General features: G+C 33.7%; 1 protein-coding gene across 1 annotated transcript in view; it reads left to right on the top strand.

Annotated features, from left to right (window-relative positions):
- The window catches only part of RYR3 (ryanodine receptor 3), a 195126-nt gene that overhangs the window by 169369 nt on the left and 13674 nt on the right, over window positions 1-12083 (top strand). The window contains exons 85-95 of the mRNA XM_071427042.1: window positions 90-107; window positions 597-677; window positions 1064-1152; window positions 1520-1648; window positions 1980-2084; window positions 3028-3109; window positions 3455-4773; window positions 8058-8116; window positions 9101-9269; window positions 9862-9948; window positions 11739-11936. Of these exons, the coding sequence (XP_071283143.1) occupies window positions 90-107; window positions 597-677; window positions 1064-1152; window positions 1520-1648; window positions 1980-2084; window positions 3028-3109; window positions 3455-4773; window positions 8058-8116; window positions 9101-9269; window positions 9862-9948; window positions 11739-11936 (2336 nt within the window). The remainder of the gene's footprint in view (window positions 1-89; window positions 108-596; window positions 678-1063; window positions 1153-1519; window positions 1649-1979; window positions 2085-3027; window positions 3110-3454; window positions 4774-8057; window positions 8117-9100; window positions 9270-9861; window positions 9949-11738; window positions 11937-12083) is intronic.

Consider the following 12083-nt stretch of genomic DNA (forward strand, 5'->3'; position numbering starts at 1 on the left):
ACACTATCTTTAGCAATAATTTTTAAGAAAAATATTGTAACTTCCAATATTCTTATCTTGTATTCTTGTTATTTTTCTTTGATCCACAGTCATCGTTCGTGAGCGTGGTATGTTTGGGTTTACAGTTTTTGATACTATTGTTGCAAAAGTGTGTTGCAAATACAGAGAGAAATCTCTCATTGCATCTTCTCAGATATCTTTAGGTTTAGCTTTATAGTCTGCAGCAGGTTGTGTGTTTAGCTTGGATAAAGAGTTTGATGCTTATTAAAGAAGTGTCACTCATATTTAAGGCATGATTTTAGTTATGACTAACAATTTACTTATTAGATATATATCCTGTTGCCTTTTTTTTTTTCAAATTAGTGTTGTTTTTTTAACCATGGATGCATTGGAGTGCTAAATACTTTGGCTCTGCTTTTTCTGTCTCAGTTTTTCTTTTCATTATTATCAGTCTGTTTCTTTTAAATTGCTTTAACGCTTTTAAATACTGATTCTTTTATTAAAATCCCACTTTAAAAGGTTACTGTAGGATTATGTGTTCTGCATAATTAATCATAACAATTGTCACATAATCATTGTATTTATATATTTTGAAGGTGAAAAAGTCTTGCAGCATGATGAATTTACTCGAGATCTGTTTAGATTTTTGCAACTTCTCTGTGAAGGGCATAACAATGGTAAGAGAAATGAATTAATTTTGTAGAAAATGTGTGGTGAGTCTGTTCCTAAACAGAGTGCAATAAGAACCAATGTTTTCCTCTAATGCATTAAGTTTTCTGAGGGGAAACTGACATGACAAGAATTTGAATTGCAGAATTCAATTTGATTTTTTAAGTCTTAATTTAATTTTGGTGTGTAGCATATTACTAGTAAAGCCTGTTCCAAGTCACCTGGATAACAATTGTCCAGTTATATATACACTGGATCTAAAGTTGAATTTCTACAACATAAGCATCTGTATCCAACAAGATATTTAAAAAGAAGGCATTCCCCATGAAAATAGAAAAATAATGTATTTTTTTCCTTTGTATACTAACCAAGCACAAATCACTTCTTATTTCAGATTTTCAAAATTACTTACGTACTCAGATGGGCAACACCACAACAGTGAATATTATCATTAGTACTGTTGACTATCTCTTGCGTCTTCAGGTGAGGAAAAAACAGATGAAAATGGAGTATAACATATTGGCTTTCCTTCACTTCTTTAGATTCACATTTTGTTGGAATCAAACATGAAAATTCTCTCTAAGGGATACCTAAAATGAAGAGTTTTTAGTTTTTTCCTTTGAAAACAGATGACATTTCAGAATTCTGTGTGGAATCAGATGTTTGATAATGGTTTTCATTGTTCACTTCTGAAGAGAGAGAAAAATATTATTGTAATGAGAAATAGATTGACACAGATATGTTAAATTTCATCCGAATTACTGATTAAAGTTTTGGTGATACAAATGCAGGCAGTAAATACTGCATAGAGAATTCAAACCTAGAAAATGTAACATTGTTTTTTTCTTAGGAATCCATCAGTGACTTCTATTGGTACTATTCAGGAAAGGATGTCATTGATGAATCAGGACAACGTAACTTTTCTAAAGCTTTGGCTGTCACCAAACAAATATTCAATTCTCTTACAGAATATATCCAGGTAAACAGAATGTTTTTCTCAAGATACTAACAGAGAAAGTTCCATGCTCACACAGCATGATCATATTCTTTCATCAATTTGTAAATGCTTTGCACATAATTTTTTGAAATTTTGATAAAGTTACATGGAATCACTGGACCAGTGTAAAGTGAGAACTAAAACATGCAAACAGCTATGTATTTAACAGGATACAATTTGGTATTTGTGCACTAGATACCCAGAGATCTTGGAAAACCCTCTCATGTAGCTTCATGGCTGCCTGAAACATCTTTTTGATTTGTTTTGGTTTATTTGACATAAAGAAAAAATATGTTTTTCTCAATTTTTTTAGGGCCCTTGCATAGGTAATCAACAGAGTCTGGCTCATAGTAGGCTGTGGGATGCAGTTGTTGGCTTTCTTCATGTGTTTGCCAATATGCAAATGAAACTTTCACAGGTATTTTCAACGTTAATTGTCTGTGCACTCACCTTCACTAAAACCAAAGTTGACATTTACGCTCAATTATACCTTTCTGATAACAAACGTGGCAGTTTGGTCCCTTTCTCTCTCTTGCCAAAACTGGAGGATTTGTCAGAGCAGAAACACCTTTAAAAGCACTGAACATAAGCGGGTCAAGAGGAAAGCTGAGAAAGACCCAAAGAAGGAGGGAGTGTGATATTTGGTGAACTTATCCAGTTAATTAATCAAAGCCACAGAGCACGAGGGCACAGGCACTGTTCATTTCACTGTACAGAGCACAATCCCAGTCCACAGCTTCAGGATTCTGTGTTCTTCTGTGACTTCTGCTTAATGCATCCATGCACTCAAACTCTGCACTGAATGCAACAGTGCAGAGAGTAATTTCCTTTCTTATTCAGTGTCTATGCTATCCTCTGACTTACAAGATTTCTTCCCACCCTATAGAAGTATATGAGAATTTTGAAACTAGTATTTAGGGCCTTAATGTCAAACACAAATCTACATTAGACTTAGCATGTACTAATCAGTTCTAGTCCTCTTTGAGTGGTAATGCATAATGCCATTAAATATTGCCAGTGAAGTGAAAAGGGATGGACTTCCTCTGAGACAGATACTTTCAGATCTGTGTAGCAACCAATATTTTTTGTTTGTTTCTGCTGTCCCTTACCTGCACTTTGGTACTCCTTAATGCTTTATTAAAGCTTAACTTTATGGTGTTAATACCTCTGCTGCAGTAAGTTGCATGTTTTATTAGACTTCTGATAGCAATCATAATACAATGGCAATGAAATGTTGCTGAATAATGTGAATGAAATTTAGCTGATCGTCTTTGATACCATTTCTCTCTAAATTTATTTAGTTTTCCATATAAATACAAATTAAAAACAATCTTACTGTCCTTCTTTTTGTTTTTTAATAGGACTCCGCTCAGATTGAATTGCTTAAGGAGCTGCTAGATCTACTAAAGGATATGGTAGTGATGCTCTTGTCACTGCTTGAAGGTTGGACCTGTTTCGCTTTTTGGTCAAATACGATTATCTCCCTTTCCTATTGTAAAGCACTATTCTCACTTCCTAGCGTAAAGAACAATTATCATGGTCATCTTTCTAAACTGCTTTTTAATTGCCTTTATTTAATCTTTGGGGAAAAAGACATTCTTCATATTTATTTAAGAATTATTGCGGAATATACGTAGTCCTGAAATAGAGGGCTGCTAGAGAAAAGCATGTTGGAAGAAAAAATACTAATATTTAAAAATATTTTTGTTCTGTTTTCAGCAGAAATATGAAATATCATTATTTAAAATGTAGCTGTCGAATAACTTTCTATTATAACACACTACTTAGGTAACGTTGTAAATGGAACTATTGGAAAACAAATGGTGGACACGCTTGTAGAATCATCCAGCAATGTAGAAATGATTTTGAAGTTCTTTGACATGTTCCTGAAGTTGAAAGATCTGACTAATTCAGATGCTTTCAAAGAATATGATCCAGATGGTAAAGGAATCATTTCCAAGAAGGAATTTCAAAAATCAATGGAGGCTCAAAAGCAATACATACAGTCAGAGATTGAATTCCTGCTGTCCTGTACAGAGGCTGATGAAAATGACATGTTCAATTATGTTGACTTTGTGGAAAGATTCCATGAACCAGCCAAAGACATTGGATTTAATGTAGTGGTATTGCTTACAAACCTTTCAGAGCACATGCCTAATGATCCACGCCTTCAGAGCTTACTTGAGCCTGCAGAAAGTGTTCTTAATTACTTTGAACCATACCTTGGCCGTATTGAAATAATGGGTGGGGCCAAGAAAATAGAAAGAGTTTACTTTGAAATCAGTGAATCCAGTAGAATGCAGTGGGAGAAGCCACAGGTGAAGGAATCTAAAAGACAGTTCATATTTGATGTTGTAAATGAAGGTGGAGAGCAAGAAAAAATGGAACTCTTTGTGAATTTCTGTGAAGACACAATTTTTGAAATGCAGTTAGCATCCCAGATCTCTGAAACAGATTCACCTGAGAGGCCTGAGGAGGAGGAAGAGGCAGAGCCTGCCTATGTAGTGGATATTGGAGATGATGAGGAAGAAAAGTCCCTGGAACCTGCTTCAGCTTTTGCAGTGGCCTGTGTTGCAGTGAAAAAGAACGTTGCCAACTTTTTGAAAATGGTCACTGTGAAGAACCTTAGGAAACAATACAGGAAAGTAAAAAAGATGACAATAAAAGAGATGGTGAAAGTGTTTTTCTCCTTTTTCTGGATCCTATTTGTAGGGACATTCCAAATGTTCTTTTCTATAGTGTGGGGGATATTCCAGATTCTTTGGAGCACTGTATTTGGGGGTGGCCTGGTTGAAGGAGCCAAAAACATAAAAGTTACAAAAATATTAGGGGATATGCCTGATCCAACACAGTTTGGAATCCATGATGATGTTATGGAAGCAGAAAAAGCTGAAGGTGCTGAGCATGGCATAAGAGCTGAACTCGGGGAGTTTGTGAAGAGTGAAAAGGGAGAAACTGACATAATTGCAGACATTTTTGGCATTCCTACAAAGAAAGAAGGATCAAAACATGGTCATGATGCTGGACTTGGAGATATTGCAGAAATCCTTGGTACTGAGATCCAAACGCCTTTGGAAAACACAGTTCATAAGAAAAAAAGATTACAGGTAAATTAAAGAGATTTTTGTATTTTTTAAAGATAATATTAATAATTATAATTACAATAATAATAAACTACTGAACTTTGATAACAGATTTATTTTATATTTAACTGGTTAATATATATTATCAGTAAGAACTTACTTTATAATCTCTACACATTTGAAAACCAACAGGAAATTTTAGCCCAGTGTTTAGATTTCAGTGCAGTAAATTGTTACTGTTCAATTGGACTTTATTCAAAACATAAACTGCTAGCAAATTTCTAGTCACAGTTTTTGCTTTAAATTATTTATGGTCTTGTTTATTCTGCATACCCCATTTTTTCATAGTATACTTCAATTACTTTCACAACTTATTATCTCCATAAAAATGCCTTATCATTAACATTATTCTTCTGTATGCTGTACATGCAATATAGTCTCCTGTTTTCCTATTATTTTAAATATATTGGCCTGAATTTTATTGTAAGTTTAATGTTTATTGTGTAATTATTCTTTACTCTTATTCCAGTTTACAAACAATACATTTTGTTCCACTCAGCTGGACTAAAGAGAATATTTTTCTGTGTAAAAATAGACAGAACTAAATATCAAAACCAATTCATTTATCATATTTGGAAAGCACTATGTTTCACTTTACATCTCAGGTCTGTTTCTACTTGTTATTCAAAAACACCTTTTCTCTCATCATTAACTCACCTTTTTATGATATATTTTCCAGATAGCTTCAAGATAAATCTAAACTGTGCAACTTCTTAGTGCATTATTTTCTCTTAATTTGTATGTTTTTCTCCAGATTCTGGTTCTTGCCTAAATGGAACTACATTTTTTGCATTTGTTTTTCATATGTGTTTATTAAAACATTTTTATATGTGGACTTGAAAATTACAGTCTATTAAAATCCTGTCTCATTTAGCATAAATATAATGTGGTTGGTATTTAAAAATAACTTTTAACACAAGAATCTTGACAGGTATAAGTAAACACATTAGAATTTTCTTCAATAGTTGAAGTAAGTATTTTAATTCAGATCTGGATAAACACTTTAGAATATGCTTTGTTTTACTCTGATTTATACATTTCTTACAGATGTGCTTGATACTACTGATGAAAATGCTCTGTAATTTTTGCAGATAGTTTGAGTCATTAATGTGAAGTCAGTTTGCAATTTATCCACTTTTTACCTTTGGTATGTTAGGTAGTGAAACTTACCAAAGCAATGTTTCCACTAATTCTGTATTACAGGAATTGCTATTCATCTCACATTGTGTATATAAATGCTCACATAATCTAGTTAGAGGAGTGGTTATAAAGAATATGTGTAGCTCAAAGCAGAAACAGCAGTGTAAGAATCAAAAATTCCCTTCAAGAAGTCACTATGTCTTTCTTAGGCATCTGCAAAAATAAAATTCACACAAATGGATAGAAATACAAAATCAGGTCTATATACTGGAAAAGTGCACTGATAAGGTCAGTGACATTTACCATATAGCCAGAGAAACTCCAAAATAACCTATGGAATCATATATGATGGAGCCTTTCAGGAGTTTGCTTTTACTGTAAGGCTCTACAGGAATCTGAGAGTTATGTGGTTTCACAAATTAGAAGAGTGGTACTGACATAACAGTTTGCTGATAAATCTTATTATTGGTATCTATAAAATCAAGAGCTAACTGTGAAGTTACCTTAAAATAACAGATAAAAATCAGGAAAGTGATCAATACAAGAGGAAAATTGTAATTTAATCTGTAAAATGCTTCATTTTGATCTCATTGTCACTGTTTGAGTATGAAATCTTGGGAATATAACTGAGTTGTACAACATTATCAGTTCAATGATGATGTCAGTCAAGCAAACTGAAATTTTGAATTGTTGAGAAAGGAAGAGAGGAAGCCCCCACATTATTATGCTCCATGAATCTTAATTTATCTGTGTCTTGAAGACCAGGTTCCCTCAGTTCAAAAAGACTGTGACAAAACTGGAAAAGATTCAGTGAAGATCAATGAGCTGTTGAAGCTAGATATGGAACTAATCTTGTATATGGAATTAAGAAAGTTAAGGTTCTTCAGGTTGGAAAGAGAAAATTGAGAGCATATATGGATAAGATGAATAGGGATTTATTAATTCTACTCCCACACCATCCCTTAGAAGAACTAGGCATCATCAAATGATCTCTCACCAGCTAGAGATCTTAGGGGAGATTCTTTGTGAGAGAGTTACATCTGCATTGTTTGCTAGGTGAAGTTCCACCTGACATCCTTGTGTATGTGAGATACACAAGGGAAGATCAACTTAAATTCTTTCCTATATCCTTTTCCCACATACTTGTGAAAGACAGGCATCCAGATGAGTAGTGGCAGAAACTTTAGACAAGTGTATATATGTGTTAACTGGAAATGTAGGACCAAGAGACAACTGCTGTCTAAGCACTTCAAGAGAATACAGGAGAGGATTGAGTTAGGACAGCTTTTTGCAAAAGGGAATGGAGACAAATTTCAGCCCTTTAGATTTCTTTTTGAGTCGGGGCCTGCATCTCTTGGACTTCCATTGAAGCTTAGATACTCAAACTGCATTTGAAATGAGTTTACTTTGATCTTATAACACCCAGCCTAAAGGTGTGTGACATCCAGGCCCCAGCTTCTTTGCTGCAGTTAGCCATCTGTAAAATTCTGCATTGGTTTTTCCTTATCTCAAGGGAAAGCTGTAAACACAACACTTAAGAGGGTTGTGTGGTGTGCCAATAAAGGTTTAATGAACCATCAGCCCAGATAAGATAAACAGCTTGAAGAAAACACTGTGTAAGTAGGAGTTATTTAAGTATTTGTCTGTTTTCAGTTGCATTACTTGATCACAGCCAAGTAATTGAGTTTTCTAATATCTGATAGTTACAGAAATGTTTTTCAGATTTTTGATGATAACATTAATATATTGTTTCTAGTTTCAATCAGTAACTCCACTTTGTGGGTGACCTTAGTATCAGGATATGATCTGGATGTAGTTACCTTCATCCTCAGCTGGTCACATAATTTGCCTGATCACTGTGTATAATTAAGTTTTTCAGTCAACTGGACTAGTTAGAGTATTGATAACACTATACAGAAAAAATTCTGCCTTTTTTACTGTTAAAATATAGCCTGAGCCCCCTATCTTTAACAATCAAACACTTTAAAAGTGCAAAGTGCTATAAAAATATTATTATTTATTTTGTTTGTTTCTTAGAAGACAATAACTAAAGTTACCAGAATTTTATCTGAATGGATCAATTTTGACAGTTAAAATACTTTTTCCAGATATCTGAAATTGCAAAAGAAGCTGGAACACAAAGAAAAGCAGAAGCTGAGAAGGCTGAGTAAGTTAATTTTACAAAATTCCTGTTTAACTCCTTGGAACTTCCTAGTGCTAAATAATTTGGCCAAAATAACAAAGAAATGCTCAGTATTCAAAGAACTTTATGTACGCTTTGTCTCATCAGTATTTTGGAAATATACTAAGGAGTACATACTAAGTATTTTGCAAATATACTAAAAGATGGCAGACCATGTCACTAGGCAACACAATGGCAATCTGATTTTTGTGGCCCTTGACAATTATGCATGTATAGATCTGTGGCCATTGTCTCTTTGAAAATTCCCATAACTTCCTTTAAAAATGAGCACCAGTCTTAAAATCCTCTGCAACTTATTATGCTTTCTGCTTTCCCTACTACCCACTACAATTTTCATGGAATTTTTATTGGATCATTAAAACACAAGATTTAACTAACCCAACTATTTTTATTTATTGCTGTTTTATCAGATCTTGACAGCAGATACATTCCTTTGTCCAGTCATCCTATATATGACTGCTAAACAATATTTAAAATACTTACCTTTCTTTAGCAGCATCCTACTTTTAGGATGCATCCTGTCTGCCTGGACCTGCAGCCACATTGTAGTAAAAGATTAAAATATTTTGTACAGACACACAAAAGGTGTCCAAGACATTCTAACAGATTCAAAAGCTATACATAATTATATATATTTTTCCATTTTGCTTCTTGTTTAAATATTTACCTCAGTGTGATTTATCTTTCTCCTCTTATCTGCCAAAGTTAATTTTTTTAAGCATCTTGTAAAGGTCTATACTCTAAGACAATCATATTGATGCCTCAACATCATGTCACACATTTGGAAACCCAGGTTTTGAAGTATTTTTGTGAGTAACTAAATTCTTCTAATGCTACATACAGTATAAAAACTAAATTTTAAAGCCAAAATTTATGAACTCAAATTCATTTGAAATTAATGCATTTACATTTGGCTAGATATTTTTGTTTAGTTAACATTTCTTCTAGCATGGAAGATGGTGAGAAGCAAGATAAAGCAAAGGAAGTACAATCTGAGCAGCTAGAAGAGGGAAAAATGAAGAAAAAGAAGAGAAGGCATGGACAAAAAATTGAGAAACCAGAGGCTGTTATGGCTAACTTCTTCAAAGCTTTGGAAATTTATCAGACAAAAATGCTTGTAAGTTTGTCTTGAATTCTTTAATAATTGAATTTTCTTTATAGAACCACTTTTTGATAATTAGGAGAGAAATGTCATCATAAAGGAAAATTTGGTATCAGTGTTCAGATGATTGGCTGTAGTCAGTCTGTTGTGATTTTATAACACTTTTTAGAGTTATACAATTGAGTGTTTCTGTGTGTAATTTGTAACAGGACAGATTAGGCTCTTGAGCTCCTTTTAAGGAGCTCCCTATTTTCCATAATCTAACTTCTAGAGTCTTTCACTCTACTTAGTGTTTTTCTTTGTTCTTAAAACCACTAAATGTTGAGTTCTCTGAAAACTCTCAAGTAGTTTTTTTGCAGTATTCTAGCATATCTTTCCACACTTTCTGTTTCAGACTCTCTGACTTATAATTCTAAGGACATTATTTAAATTCCATTTATCATGAAAAAGGGGAATAGGCTGCCAAGAAATGCTCTTGCTCATTATAACTGATGTATGAAGGAAACACAATTATGTATTTACTGTTTTAAAAATCTTGCTATCTGTTTTTCTTCTTTTGATATTACTCATGGGCTACCTTTAATTACTTTTTATTTTTTACTTTCAGCATTACTTGGCAAGAAATTTTTACAACTTAAGGTTTCTTGCTCTATTTGTTGCATTTGCCATCAATTTTATTCTTCTGTTTTACAAGGTAAGATAACATTGTTCTTTAAATATTTTTGTTAGTACCAAAAGATACAATAATTTAATGTTTGTACTACTCTGGTTTTATTTTATTCAGGCTGAATGAAAAGAGATTTATTTAATTTGTCCTTTATAGTTGAGTTTCTAGGCACTTTTCCATTTCATCACATAAGTCTGTTATTGTTTGGACTGTTGATCTTGTTCTGTGAAAATTGAAATCGACTAAAATAATTCAAATGTCAAAACTGTTGAAATATTTTCCTTTAATTTGTTCTCAAGATATTAAGAGACTTCAGTTAATCTGATTATTCTCAGTTACTTCTTTTTTTTATAGTAGGCTATAGCTCTTTTTGTCTAGCTCACTGATGAAGAAGGCTATACATGCACAGTTTAAACTTAATCTTAGAAGTTCACCTGAATATACAGTTGTTTCAGGTTCTGGTGTGTAACAACAGATGATACGAAGTAGAACATCCTCAGCAGTCTGTTCTTTTTCTTTAATTTCCAATTAAAGAAATTTCTTTAATGAATCCAATTTCTTTAATGAATCTTCACAGCCTTGAAATGAAACAGGTTAGAAATTCAATAAAGAGAATTCCCATCCATAAAAGCCTCATTTTTTCCCCCTTTCCATACTGAAATCTGGAAGAAGGGTTCTGATTTATCCATATCCTGCAATCTGGACCTTTCGATTTTCCCCTTCTAGATATAGAATGAAAGTTGTAATGAGCTGATGAACCTTGTGTTTTCCAATATTACATATTCTGTTACTTAAACCAAAAACTTCAACAACAAAAGCAGCTGGCTGAACATTCAGTCTAGAAATAACTGAGTTCCTGTTCTCAAATACCTTGAAATGCAGCTCCTGTAACACAATTTCAATTTACATTCTCAGAGGCAGGGCAGGTAAAGACGTACAAAGCTCTTGGACACCGGGCAGAACGCACATTCCAGGAGAAAGATGTCATGGCTGTTTAGGGCTTTCTCTTTGTCTCTTTCTTTCTTTCCCACAGGGTTAGAGAAGATGGACTTCAAATATACATGTAGAATTCTGCTTTTGTCTATACCAGTGTCATTTCCTCCCCATTCTCTTTTGCTTTTCTTTGAGTCTGGTGGGTGACGACCGAATCTTTGAAGAGCAAGGACAAAAGTTCATGTCTATCAGTCCAAGTCCATCTGCCATACATAAGAAGGGGTCAGTGGGAGTCAAACAGGACTGAACAGGACTTTAGCTTTCAGATAAAGCTGTCAAAAAAGCACCCATAGGGATTTCATTTTAAAGGGCAGGTTTTTAAAGTCATTGGAAGAATTTAGGGAAGTATGTCAGCTGATGAAATACTGTATATAATTTGTAAGCTCTAAACTGAGTCATGAAATAAAAAGTTATGGACAGTGTGTACACTGTTAATTATATGAAAATTATATTAAAATTTTGCTTCTTTTTAGACTCGAGCAATCAGGAACTATATAGATTACGCAAAAAACCCTGAATTCAGTGATAATAGATAACCCTTTCATTCCTTGCTTCTTCCAAGAAATAGTTTTTGCATAACTTTTTCATATGTTTTAGTTTTGCTACAGCATTGTTAGAGAGATTTGTAAACTGCCTGTATTTTCTTTCTCCAGATTTTCTTTTCAGTGACATGACATGATGTGGAGACTTATGCTGTGCAAATGAAGAATGTTTAAAGCTAATGATCTATCATCTTCTTTAAGCAGGCTTTGAAAACCTCATTTGTCATTCAAGGAAAAACTTTTAAGTTTATTTTGTTTTCAACATGCTTGAATTTTTCCCAGGTGACAGAAGAGCCACTTGATGAAGTAGAGGAAGACTCTAATCTCTGGAACTCCTTTGCTGAAGAGGAAGAAGAGGAGGGCATGGTGTTTTTTGTTTTAGAAGAAAGCACTGGCTACATGGCACCTGCTCTCAGAGCACTAGCAGTTATTCATACTGTCATCTCCTTTGTCTGTGTGATTGGATATTACTGCCTAAAGGCAAGTTCTTAATCTTACTGCTAATCTGTTTGTTAAACATTGGCTGTGTCCCAAGGTGGTTAGTGGTGCTAATACTGAAATAGCATTTGTACCTAGCTGTTTACAAATTCTCACTGCTCAATAAGTAGATGTTTTCCTCCTGTATTC

Source organism: Agelaius tricolor, unplaced genomic scaffold (assembly GCF_023055355.1).
Source record: "Agelaius tricolor isolate 1412-34295 unplaced genomic scaffold, bAgeTri1.0.p SCAF_5, whole genome shotgun sequence".
NCBI lineage: Eukaryota > Metazoa > Chordata > Aves > Passeriformes > Icteridae > Agelaius > Agelaius tricolor.